The 14,110-nt window shown below is 42.4% G+C and overlaps 1 protein-coding gene across 6 annotated transcripts in view; it reads left to right on the forward strand.

Moving 5' to 3' along the window:
- mef2aa (myocyte enhancer factor 2aa) overlaps nt 1–14,110 on the forward strand; it is a 58,303-nt gene that overhangs the window by 37,437 nt on the left and 6,756 nt on the right. For 3 of the 6 annotated variants that reach the window (XM_071520286.1, XM_071520288.1, XM_071520291.1), the window contains 3 exons: nt 3,907–4,041; nt 5,692–5,914; nt 12,551–12,735. In XM_071520286.1, coding sequence (XP_071376387.1) covers nt 3,907–4,041; nt 5,692–5,914; nt 12,551–12,735 — 543 coding nt within the window. Of the gene's footprint in view, nt 1–3,707; nt 3,840–3,906; nt 4,042–5,691; nt 5,915–7,376; nt 7,437–12,550; nt 12,736–14,110 lie in introns of all 6 variants that reach the window. The other 3 variants (XM_071520287.1, XM_071520289.1, XM_071520285.1) reach the window with 2 other exon arrangements.

Genomic DNA, 14,110 nt, shown 5'->3' on the forward strand with positions numbered 1-14,110 from the left:
GAAATGGTGTTCCAAGACACACACAGCAGAGTAAATTGCTTGAGCCCATTTCACTGAAAGTACTTCTCAAGGAGCAGGTGATGTAGGTGGCTTATGCAATGGTTTCAGCTCTATTTTTAATTCATGGAATAGTGTTTGCTTAAATTTTTCAATGAAAAAATGTAGTGTACATAACGCAAAATTGTGAAGTTAAGGTCTAACGATGAACTTACTGTAGGTATGAAGTAAAATGATGAACTTTCAAAAATATGTTTTTGACTATTAATGTCCTGCTTGGCTTATTAGTTCTATATTTTCAATTATGAAGCAGTTCTCTCTCATTGGGCAAAATAATAAATAGAGAAGTAGCACTGATACTAAATCAAAGTGGTATGCCAGATTGCCTTGCATTGTGCTGTATCCTTCTGTACCGAACATATAAACTGGAGAGGCAATTACTGTGCTGAATGCTCCCCATAGTTACAGCTAGGTTAACAGTCGGGACACAGGTGGAGATGACAGATAGATGTTTTCTTCAGCACAAGGAAGCTTCAAGGCCTCCTGCAATGGAAAATGTTTTATAGGATAAGTTGAAGTATCGCACAAGCAGACAGACAGACACGCATTCACCGACATGCACACACTTGCTCATGCACACATACATGCACGCACACACACACACACACACACACACACACACACACACACACGCGCACACACACACACACACACACACACACACACACTCACACACACACACACACACACACACACAATAGTGCCCTGCTGGTTTGACGTCAGGCACTCAGAGTCTCATTTTTATGTGTAGAGCCAAATTTCTATCAATACAGGTTTGGACTGCTGTGAGAAAATAGCAGCTGGCCTTGTTCCCACTCATCTTTGTGAGCCTCTCAGGGCCTTGTGAATAGATTACACAAGTTCCCTTGTCTGTACTCTCTGCGGCCCCCGTTACAAACAGAGCCCATATCTGTCATTATAAATGCTACTGAAAATCCCAACCTCTACTGTATTCACATCCATCCAACTTTACTTTCCAAAGTGCAAACCACACAGCTTGATCCAGCTTTTGAAAGGCATTTTGAAACTCCTTCTTTGTCAAACTATTCATAATGCAAAAAGAAGTTATCTTTTCGGGGGGGCGTCAAGTCTCTTGTAGGTTTTCCTTTTTCTAGGTCAGAACACTACAGTGGTTGGAGCAGTCAGCAGCGTTGATATGAAAGAGCAAAGTTGGACTCGGGTCGGGTGGCCTTCAGGGCTCCATGTGGTCCCTTCTACGGCCATGTCTTTGCGCGGCTGCCTCTGATTGGCCAGCGTGGGGAGCCAGGTCTTGACAGGTGTTTGGGAGAGAGACACCTGTTTGGCCATGTGCTGATTTAGTGATCCATTTACTGGGAGCAGTGGGCAGCGTCTGTGGGACACCCAAAACATGCCAAGTCATTTAAGAAAGAATTACAGCCATGCTTTCCCAGACCTTCAGTCTCGTACATGCATAATAAGAGCGCCGCAGAAAGCCAGTCAGTCATGATTAACTCGTTCGCTGACAAACTAATGTGCACCAAATGCTGTGCACACAGAGTATGGCTCTACAGCAGTTTGCATCATAGCTCAATAGTTTGTATTTCCAGTCTTCCGAGAAAATATTTATCATCGTGATGCATGTTGTGTCATGGTGCTGATCTGAGTGCTGCCTGTCCTTGTCTGGTGCTATCTGGTTCCAGCTCACCCACTATGCTGCTGCAGCCCCTCCCTAAGTGGCCTGGGCCTGTGGGTGCGGCATGCTGAAGACCAGCCAGGGTTGTTGTGAAAGTCGTGCGGCCCTGCCCATGTCACACAGCCATGCCCGACCAGCCCGACCAAGCTATTCCCATAATGAGCAGGTTGGGACTTAAATTTGCAGGTTCAAATCAGATCTTTGGCTCTCTAGTGGAGAAAGTGCATAGTTTCCCCCCAGTAAACACAGGCCTTTCAGGACACTAACTAAAGAGGGTTAGTTCAGTAAACAGGAAATGAACCAGGAAGGCGTTTTCTTAGAATGAGAAGAATGCCACTGCTCTGTACCACACCAAACAGTAATGCATCTGTGGTACAGGGCCTACCATTCATTATCCAGAAGACTTCTCTCACTCCCCTGGGCATCACGGACAGTTATGTCTGAGGAGATGTGGGTGCTTTTCAGAGCTTCCTTATTTCTGTCGCAGCTGTGCACAGCTGTCAGCCGTCACGTTTCCATCCATACAATGTACATCAACATCGTTCTTGTGCCGTGGCAATATACGTGCAAATCTGATTCAGAAACGGCATGCACGCTAATGCAGGGGTGAGCCGAGCAGCGAGGGATTTAGAGCGCTGGAAGGGCGAAATCAACTAGATTTAATGACGCTAAGTAATAGTCTCACAAAGCCATGATGGAGGTTATAGGAAATATGAGTTACATTGAGGTTGTGGTGAGCAGTGCTGGGTTAGCCGCATTGTCTGCACAGACCTAACCATACTGTCAGATCACTGTCAGAGGATGCAGCAGCTGCAGCAAAGCCCCACCCCCACCCCCACCCCTCGCCACACACACGCACACCCACACCCAACACAATGCACAGGCATCCACGTATGCACACCTGCACGTACACACACACACACACACACACACACACACAATCCTCCACATTGTTGGGTGATGAAGACAAGAGACAGAGAGTAAGGTCTCATTAGTGTGTGTAGGTTCCTCTCCTCTGGCTCAGACGGCGACCCCTGGATCCACAGGAGTCAGCGACCTTCCTGTAGACACGAGGCCCACAGACAGGGCAGGGCGCTGCTGTGGACCTGCAGCAGCCTGATAGAGAAACCTACAGAGCCACACATAAATCATGTTTTGATGTACACTGCCTTGATATCACAAGCTGTCACATGCTGTCAGCAAGTCTTGTTAACACTGCTATTCAGAGCTCTAATGAGGAGCAGAGAACAGCTTCTATGAGAGTTAGCAAAGGAGCACGACGTTTATTTGTTTAGTTGTATAGCATGTTTTTTTTTTTTATAGAGTTAGAATAGGCTCTTTATAACACCACAACATATCACCCTATGCGCTTATGTGCTCTTTGCTCTTACAATAATTGCTCCATTTCATGCTCAAAGAAGCATCTTTGACCACATTTGATAATCCATTTTATTTCCTACATGAATTAACTTTGATAAGATCCCATGAGTGACAACCATACTGAATTAAGGAGCGGGACACTCTAAAGTGCTCTGCTGTGGGATCTTCTTATGCCGGGGTGTCTTCCAGCTGGGTGGCTTATGATAACTGAAATATAATGAAAAATGCAAACACAAACTTGCAGCAAGAGAAGGAAGAAGAGGGAGGGAGGGAGTCGGGGCAGAGGGATCGAGATGGGAAGGAGAAAGAGGGGAAAAGGAAGGACAATATTTCGTTTCTCTTGTGCAGAACACTTCTGAAGGGTGAAAGGATATGGAATGACATTTCAATTTTCCTATGTGCCATAGCCATATATTTGTCTACTGCCTAGCCTAGCATTGGTATAGCAGCCATTATGTCTGAATACAGTTTAAAAAAAGGACAGATATAATATAACTTTAGATTTTGATGCACATCTTTTTTTTCTGCTAGAAATGTATATTTGGTAACAAACTAAAATAAAGAGCCACTTCTTGTATACTGTTTTTTTTTTATCAACTGTCAACTTTTATTTCAGAAATTAAGAAACAAAGGCCATAATGACTGTGCTAGTCCTGATCCTGATGACTGTTTTGGGCACAGCCCCCTCATGGACGACCATTTCGGCAAACTAAGCGAAGAGAGTGATTTAATGTACAAGCGCTGTGGTGTAAGTACTTCCTTCGTCTCTTGCTATTTTGTGTTGATTCCTGTCTTTATGTTGATGTTCACTACAGGCGCTAAACAAGAAAGAACACAGAGGCTGTGATAGCCCGGACCCTGATGCCTCATATGTCCTCACTCCTCACACAGAAGAAAAGTATAAAAAAATTAATGAGGAGTTTGATAATATGATGAGAAATCATAAAATCGTAAGTACTGTCAATGCAACGTTTTTGCTTGGCTTTGTGGCACAAAGGATTTTCACTCTCTTTTTCATTTAAATTTTCCTCTTTTTGTTACCCCACCAGAACTTCTGTCAACTTCTTTCAGAACTACTCTGGCATAACATTTATGCCCCCTTCACTGGGAGCGCATTCGTTTCTTATGTTTATTTGTTCTGCAACTGATATTTTGGCACACCCTGATAAGATCACATTGTACAGACAGGTGAAATGTCACACACTGGAAAGATCACACCATAGTATCATGGTCATGCTATCGTAAATTGAACATCAATTGCTAATTGAACACATCAGTAAGGTAAATATAATACGGTGAAATTCACCATGAGAAAATAATTAGATTTTTTTCCATAAAGTTCTACAGGTTTGGTGATTTATGGGTGGGTTTTATTTCCACCGAAACTCAAATTTCAGATTCAGATTTCAGATTTTTTTTTTTTTTTTTAAATTGAATCTCCATTATTTTCACAGTTCCTTGATAATGTGATGTAGGGGAAATGCTTCTTTCATGCTTGGTGTCTCTACTCCCCCTCCCCCTTCAGCCTTTGTATGATCTCTCCCCATGTAGCCTAGAGTATCTCCTGAGCTTCCCGCTATATCTTGAGCAATTCCATCAGTACAGTGTTTCCGGAGCACAATAACGCTGCACTATCATTCTGTATTTTCCTTCTCCTTCATCAAGCACTACACTGGGTCACTCTAAAATACCACAAGTCTACTGTGATCTTATCATGCGTGACAATATTAGAATTGTGCAAGAACGTAGTGCTTACTAAGCAGTTGTTTTCTCTGTGTTCCTGACATGAAGAGCATCACTGTTTGCCATTAACAAACTAATGATAACACCTGACTGCCTCACTGGATAATGCTATGATGAAATGTTCTCACTGCCACCTGTCATTCTCACTTAAGCTTTGCATAGTCAGCACTTTGTAGGTATGGATTAAATGCAAGTGAGTCACAAATCCTCTAGTACTGAACGCCCACTCCCTCCCCTTTTGCTATGCCAAGGAATACATGACACAGTGTTGTTATGAAAGAAGAAAGTACATGTGTAGTGCTGACTACTGCAATGCCAAAGTGATCACCTGAACGCATGTTTTTGGAATGTTTTGTTTGTTTAATTTGTTTTCTGTTATTTGTTTTTTTGTGCGCTGTAGCAGCACAGATGATTTGTGTGTATTCTGTATATGATGTTAATGATACTTAATACACTTTTTTTCATAATTGTATGTTACTTAATAGCCCTTAGAACACGTGTGGCAAAAATATTTCCTAATATTTTCTTTGGTATAAAGGAACTATAGAGCATTATGATGTATTATTCTGAGTGAAATGCCTATTATTATTATTATTATTATTATTATTATTATTATTATTATTATTGTTCCTACTATTATTCCTTATGCCTTTGCAGTTCTCTAGGGTGATTGGCCTGACTATTTTGTGAAGATAGTAGTTTGTTCAGGCTAACCCTCTCTGTTAATGAGACCAAGGATAACCTCTGTACCTTTACTCATCATCAGACCTTTGATTGTCCGTCTCTGTGTGTGTGTGTGTGTGTGTATGTGTGTGTGTGTGTGCATATTCGTGCGCGTGTTTGTCTCCCTCTTGCAGCCCACAGCATTGCCCCAGCAGAACTTCTCCATGCATGTGGCAGTGCCCGTATCCAACCCTAATGCCATGTACCAGCCAGGAGGGACTCTGGGCACCCAGGCCCTGGCAGCCGCCACCGCCTCCCTGAGTGACAGCGGGATGCTGTCCCCGCCTCAGGCCTCTCTGCACAGGAATGTGGGCTCTAGCGGAGGCTCGCAGAGGCCAAGCAGTGCAAGCAATGCAGGTCAGCAGATAACATCCCAATCTCATTTCTGTATTGGTCAAAGTACCATACTGAGGAGGAATCTGAATCACCCATTCACTCAGAATGGGTGATTCAGATTCAGATTCAGAAAGTTTTATTGTCTGTCACAAGCATGACAGAAAATTGTCTTTGACGTGCTTCATAAAAAATACATAAAGACACATATAAGAACAATAATGGTTGATGAGGATGATTTAAGATCTTTGTTTTTTTCTAATGCCTATAGAGTATGGGCAGAAATATGTCACTAGAAACTGAAATTTAATTATTTATATTTGAATCTGAATTGCTCAACTTGAATAATTGCATTAAAAAACTGAATTTGAATCACATCAACTGAATACAGTTTCAAACTAATAAATTCAATTTCAAATTATGCTGTTCAGATTCTGTTTTTCAATGCAACTATTCAAGTTAAACAATACAAATTCAAATTATGTGATTCAAATTCACTTTTTTAATGCAACTATTCAAGTTGAGCAATTCAAATTCAAATATAAATAATTCAATTTCAGTTTCTAGTGACACATATTTCTGCCCATAATAGAGTCACCACTCACTAATATTTTCAAACATTCTGAATCATTTAAATATTAAAAGGATTTTCAAAGGTCTGTTGGATGTATGGGATGTGGTCATGTTGACACCTCTTAAGCGGTGTTAGTGTGATATGGCTGTCACCTTTGACACCTTCAGAAATGCTCATCTTCACACCTTTTCACTGTGTATGCAATTCAGAGAAATGACATCAGTCTACAACAATAAGTACTTGTGGGAGCGATTTGAGAAAGTCCAGTCCAGAGTACTACTAGAGGATTCTGATATACTACATAGTTGGCTGACACACGCGTGGTGAAACCTAAACATTCGAACGGAATTTACTAAATGGCTGTTTTATATTATATCTCCTCATTCTTTATCGTTCTTCACAAGGTCTCACATTTTCATCTCATTAAAAAGATGCATTTTGGATCATCACATTTCAAAACGTGGAGAATTTTCCTTTTTGAGCCCAGGTGGCATGCTGGCGTAAGTGTGTCTCTTGAAAGCGTCACCATGGTTGAGTGCAGATGGTAAGAGAGTAAGATGAATGCCTGATGTCCAAGAGAATGAATACCTGCTGGTTGCAGATGTGTCTTTACAGTGGAAGGCTGCATTTCCCATCTCAGTGTATACTTTATAAAGATAACAAAGCCATACTGAAGACAGCTTGATGTTGCTTCCTTTAATCATACAGTATAGTGAAATCTCCCCTGTTTCCAACCTGTTTCCATACGCCCTACCACAAGGACACTGGCGAGAGAACATGTCTCCGTTTTGTGTGCTGTGAAGATAGATCTACATGACATTTTCATGTCTGGTCTGGCATCTCCATCACATGCTCTGCTAGTTGGCAGAAGGATGCAGATGGTTAATCATATCACTCTGTGCATCTCATTAGGTGGCATGCTGGATACCACAGACCTTTCAGTGCCAAGTGGTGCGGGCTCCAGCCCAGCGGGTAAGTCCTCCCGGAGAGATTCATTAGCTCTCTGTAGCTCTGCCCAATAGGCCTCCTGCTTAGTACGCGAGCTGGATCCTTACGTATCCATCTGTGATTGGTCCAAGACGGTCATCACCACCATTGATTGGTAGTGCCTTTGTCCGACTATATTTTCATTGCATGCTAAGTGAATACATGTGTTGCTCCTCTTAACAGAGGAAATGTACGATATGCTCGTTGAATTTGAGAGAAGGGAAACTGCTCTGCAGCCAGCCACGGAGTGCGGTCTTTATGCTTGAAAAGGTTAAGCAGGCAAGGCGATCAGCTGTCCAACTGACTTTGGCAGGTAAATAAACACAGCGTTTCCTTTAAACTTGTCACCTCCATCCAGTCCTCCCTCCTCCAGTTTCCTTCCCTCTATTGACAGGTGCATCTGTTTTCCCCAGTACCCTGGCAGCCCTTATAAGGCTGGAGAGGGTCTGCAAGATGCCTAGACCAGCATAACCCTGAAGGTATTCGGGCCATGACATCCCTCTAAGTCCTCAGTACACAATGACCGGACAGCCTGTCATGGCTGCAATGCACTGTGTGAGAGGCGGAGGCAGGTGGAGTTTAACTCTTTCCTTGTCACTCAGCACACTGTATCCCGTATAGTATTTCTGATCAAACGCGTTATGCTGTAATGAAACGGTGCTATATTCAGTACTGATAAATTAAGGAAGATCACCAAAAGGCATTTTGATCAGATATTGGGTTACAAGCAGATGTTTGGTTAGGCATTGGTTAGAAAGTCTGACGAATGACTTGAGACAACCTTGGTTTGGTTTGCAGGCAGCATTTTGAACTCAGTGCGGAGTAAGGCTTAAGTTTGGGGTGTGGTATTGGGCGAGGGGCAGAGTTGGGATCCTCTGCCAGGGGGTGTCAGCGTTTGGCACAGTGTGAGCATGCTGCAGCTGTTGTTTGTACCAAGTGTGTGGAACAGCAGAGACTACAGGGAGGAGAAGCCTCTCCAGTCCTCCTGTCAGATGACCATTCCTGACATAGCTCTGATTTTTCACAAGTAGCAGCTATGGCCAGAGCAGAAGCCTTTCAAAGTGCCCAGATGGAATGGTGTTCTCTGGGCTGTGTGATCTCTTTTCTCCTGTTCGGTGGAGTCATCACTGAGAGAAGCTTACAGACAGCAGGGATGTTCAGTCAAATACTGAAACACTGCTTAGATCCAACGGCAACACCGACTGAAACTTTAATTCCAAATGATAGACAGCTTTTGTCAAGAAAAATAAACATACACAGATCCATCAGTTAATTTCAAATGAATTGCTTTTTCTCACTTGAGCTTTGTTTTGCTTTTTTTTTTTTTTTTTTTTTTAGTTTTGTGAACATAAGCCAAAAAGAAGGGAAAACAAACCTTCTTTTCCACATGACCTCTCAGTGTCTGTTACTCGTGATGGACAGTTGATTTAATTGTGGGTTCTAGAAGAGTTATTCTTGATTAATTCTGAAAATTTCCTGGCTTGCAACCAAGCACACATAGATGTCATCATTGTTCAACTGGATATTATTGGTGAGATTTTTTTTAGCAAATAAATTTCAGTTGTTCTTTCTGAAATGAGCCATCTGCTGTTCTTGTCTTGTCTTTGGCTCAGATAGTGGCTCTAAACCTACTACACCCTCAAATAAAAACAATTCTTTGACACATTCTTCCACTGATTCCAGTGTGCAGTTTTATAATGCATCTTTACTGAACTACTCACACAGTTAAACCTAATTACGAGCTCTGTTCCTTCTCTGCTGAGCATTAAGAATGAAAGCTTTTGAGAACTTGAGGGATTTGAGAGAATGCTCTCTGTTATGCAATATGTCTGCAAGCTGCAGGCATCCCTTCATTAATACTGAAACATTACAAGCCCTTGAAAAGCAATTACAAAACATGTTTGTGTGTTTGGAATGTATTCCATCAGCACATATCAATTCTATTACTATAGTTTCTTCAGGTCTGTGCCCTTTATCGGTATGTTTAATGAAATATTATTTTCAAAATGTTAGATTTCTTTATTATAGTTTTATACCCTCTGCCCCACCCATTAGTATTTTGAATTTGTTTTCATTGGTAGGACTATCTTGATATGAAACATGTATTGGAACTTATTGGAGCAATTAGCCAGCCATTCACATCTTCGAGGAAGGGGAATCACCCCCATGTTGTTTGTAAAAATTATCCAAAGCTTGCCTCCTGTCAACAACATTTTTTAGGAAAAAAGTAAGGGGCAAAAGGGTAAAAAGACTGTTTACCTGGTCACAGTCCTCTGTGTTATATCTGAACAAAGTGCCCACTGCACATCCTGCCTATAGTCTTCAAAACAATGGGACTCACTGTGCAAGTGGTCTATTATTAGAAAATTGTTCTCTTTTTAGAGGCCCTTGATTCACAGGCATTAATGTCTTCTCATTCGTTCAGATATATATTTTTTTGCCTGAACCTGGTGCATGTGTCATGTTTGGCTCATGACAGCCAGACAGACCAGTGTCACTTGCTGCACTTTTTTTTTTTTACTTCAAATGAAAACTGAATGTTAGAGTTGTAAAGACAAGCGCTTATGTAATGCCACTCCCCAAGCCGTGTTAATTATTTAGGACAATGAATCTATTTATTTACCCAAACAGAAACCAAACAGCCTTCTACATGCACTGGGTTCATTCAGAGAGGATTTAACGGCACAACCAATCTGTTAAAGATGTCTGACTCTGGAATGAGGGCAGACAACAAACAAACCCAGCGAAATGTCCCTGCTGAAGCGCTGGGCCTGAACTGGTGGCTCAAAATTAACTTTGTGGTCTAAGTATTTGTTCAATTATGTGTTCATCTTAGCAATAAATCTATGACTTTAGAAATGTTGGTATATTCATCATCCTGTACATATGAGTATGCCTGGTTTGTGCTTGGGTGACTTGACGAACCCAGGGCTCGATACCTGGCCTTTTCTGTGTGAAATTTGCATATTCTCTCTGTGTTTGCGTCATTTTCATCTAGGCGCGTCGGTTTCCTCCCACATTCCAAAGAAATGCAAGTCAGGTGGGCTGGAAACGCTAAATTACCCTATGAATGTGAGAGTGAGTGTCTGTCTGTGTGTGTTATAGGCTCCAGCCCAGTGCAACCATAAGGATTAAGTGGATAAAGAAAATGGGTGTAAGGTTTATACTTGCAGTGTAAGTGTATTCCTGTTGCATTGGTACAGTGCTACCCAAATTGAGCGTTACTGAATATGTTTCATCACTGGAAGGCCCATTCCAGAGAATTACATTACCGCAACAGCTTTTCATTTTGGACTTAATCCATGTTACAGTGTAACATCACAGCCCTCTGACTGTAATTTGAATGCTGCTGGACCTCCTACAGTAAGACACAGAGAACATCCCACCTTCGTCTGACACCTGCCATATTGCCTCGCTGCCACACATTCCCACACATGAAATTGTATTTGCACTAACATTTCTTTCCCACCAAATGACATCTTGAATGCTTCTAATCAGGTTTGCTATTTTTAGGGCCTTGGACATTTACTCTGCTAATTCTGTAAACATTGTTTTTTGCAGCAGCCATGTCTTGTATGATCAAAGCTAGAGCTGAGGGCGATAGTAGCTTGTATATACTGTTGATTCAGCTGTGAGATACTATTGTAGGCTTCATAACTGTTTATTTGACCATGCATTGTTGGGGTCCTTATCTGTAGTCAGAGGGGCTATTGTTCCATTATGTTCCTACGCAAGAGCCTACTCATTCTGCACACAGTTTGTGTTTCACTGGGATACATGGAACACAATGGAGAAGTCAGCTACTTGTTGAAGTGTCACTGATCTGTTGATGCAATACTAGATAGCATTCTTTCTTTCTTCCCCCTGTTTTCAGGATTTCAGCACATTCGATAAACTTCATTTTCAGTTTTCAGATGCGGTAGAAGGTGTATAGAAATTGAGTAAGACATCTCAGCAAGTAAACTGCATTTCAGTTTGAAGTGCACTTTAAATATTACTTTCTGTGTAGCTTGTTGATTTTTCATGTGAATTCCCAACTCACAGCTCCATTTCTATTGGTGCTCCAATAGAATCACACTGCATTGTCTAGTCAAGGTAAACAAGCATAGACCTTGTTCAGATGGGCGCTATCTTGAAATTGAAAATAAAGACTACTGTAGGTTGACAAAACCAGGAAGCATTGATTTTCTTGTGAAACCTGCATTTAAAAAAGTGGTATGTATCAGAATAGCAGGTGCAAACAGTTTTTACTGCTCTAACCACAGCTATCCTCAGATGGGTTTTTTTTTTTTTTGCTTCAGAATGGCTTTAGTTAATTTTGCATAGGCTATTACAGTCATATATGGCATGGTACAATACCTGAAGACTATACTGTAAATCCACACAGATGGCAGCCCATAGCATGGTAAAGTCAATAACAATTATTAGTTAGCAGGAATTATTTATCAAAGATAGAAAGAATCTCCCATCATTGAGTTTTGATAATAAGTTCACTCCCAATGATAAGATTCACCCTTTGCATGGGATGGTTGTCCAGTTTTGGAATGGGAGTGAGGAGAGGTGGGGTTCCTAGAACAGAGGTGGGACTGACTCATATTGACTTACAGAAAATAAAGACATGACAACTAACACATGCACAAAAAGGTGTGGATGCTGAAAGGAGAACGCCTTAGTCTACCAGTTTTACAATTGTTTCTGTGTTCAGTGCGGAAAAATGCTGCCTAAAAAAAGAACATCTAGTGATCTTATAGCGTTTCTACTCAACTGTAATGGCTTCAACTATTTCTTTAAAGCCGTCACAGTACATTTGTTAGTGAACTGCTCCACATCCCAAGATGCGAGGAATTGACTTTGATGTAATCATTCACAGTAAAAATGAAAGGCTCATCAATTTTGAAATGGACATTTTATTTTTGTAAATGTGCAGGATAATTATCCAAGTCTATTAAAACTTCCCAGAGGGTTGGAAACACTTAACGCTGCGTGCCACAGCAAGCTAGAAAACAACACTGTGCCAGAGGTTTGGCTGATGACTGCGAGTGTTGTCAGTCACAGTCCATGGTTTGACGATGCGTTTCTGTCGTTGTGTACCTCTGCAGGGAACGGTTTCGTTAACTCCAGGGGCTCTCCGGGCCTCCTCAGCACACCCAGCGGCAACGGCCTGGGCAAAGTCATGCCCACCAAGTCTCCACCACCCCCTGGAGGGAACATGGGGATGGGCAGCCGCAAGCCAGACCTGAGGGTTGTTATCCCTCCATCTAGCAAAGGGATGATGCCCCCACTGGTGAGTATTGAGCACACCACTGCACATCAGCACCACCAGCTGAGGTACCCTTAAGTATCTCTGCTCCAGGGTGGAGCAGAGTTCGCTTTAGTGTTAGTCTCTAGACTTCTCCCACATTCATGGAACAAGTTATCATGGAACATGTTACCACAGAGATGTAGCATGCCATGCTGTTGAGGTTGTCACCGGGAGGGGAGGAGTGGTCCTTCTTGCCTCAGGATACGGACCCCTCTAAGGGCCTATGGTTTTCTGCCGAGCGGGACTCATTTACAGTGTGCAGGCCTCATTTGCTCCTGCTGGTAGCGAGCAGCGTTCTTCTCATGCCGCATTCTTCTGTGATCACCTCCATTAACATGTGGACGGAGCCAAGGACCTGCAACCCAGGTGCCTTAACTCTCACTCAATTATTCACATTGAAATGAGAGGCTCTCTCTAATTATAATAATTAAGGTGCAGAGAGCTCTGACCACAGTGAGCACCTGAGGCTACACTAGACTCTCATGGTCATAAATCAGCATTCAAAAACTGCAAGTGGGGGATTCTCAGAGACCGGCCAACAAATATACTCTTTCCAACCTGCGTGTTGCTGGTGCTGTCAGCAACAGGAGCCACTCCAAGAAAATTATTGTGTTTGGTAAATAAACCTTGGGTTACTGTGGGTGATCCTCCTTTGCTCAGCCTCCACTAGCCCGGAGCAATGTTTAAACAAGTGTGTGTTACCATGCCGGCATGTGGAATCGGTAGAGCAGGATTGGTTGTGTTGGAAGAGGCACAGGGGTCTGAAACATGTTAGGGAAGCGAGGCAGTGGTAGGGGGGTTGGTTCAGTTCTGTCTGAGCCAACCAAGCCTTTCAGACTGGTAGAGGCTGCAGAGGGTACTAGCTGTGGCAGGTCTGCAGACAGCCTGTCATTAGGCCATAATGGTATTAAATTAATCACATCTCAGTGTGACAGAGTGTAGATGAAGACTTAATCAGGGGCCCAGGGTGTGAGCCAGATAATATCTTGTCGCCCTTGTCGTGTCTTCCTGCCGCTATTGATTGAGTGTGGGTATTAAGATGGCCCTGGCCTGGGCACAGTATGTCCCACAGCACAGAAAAGATGGAAGATGGGCTTCCAGTTCCCTGTCAGCACAGCAGCACAATAGACCTCAAGTATGGAGAGGATGGAAATGTAAAGCACTATGCACTCATTGTTGATACTATTGTATAAAGTTTATCTCTAGTTTTTGCTGATTAAAAGCTGATTGCAGTGACACATTCAGAATCAGATAAGTAGATTTGACCAACAGGCAGAGTGTTAAATTGATGTGGCTCTAGCAAGAAAGGTTAAGCACATTTTTAATTGGAGGTCAAGTCCATATCCAAGCACGGTTG

This window comes from Centroberyx affinis, unplaced genomic scaffold (assembly GCF_046629955.1).
Source record: "Centroberyx affinis isolate AG114_WGS23_722 - 3 ecotype Tasmania unplaced genomic scaffold, CSIRO-AGI_Caff_v1 ptg000789l_1, whole genome shotgun sequence".
NCBI lineage: Eukaryota > Metazoa > Chordata > Actinopteri > Beryciformes > Berycidae > Centroberyx > Centroberyx affinis.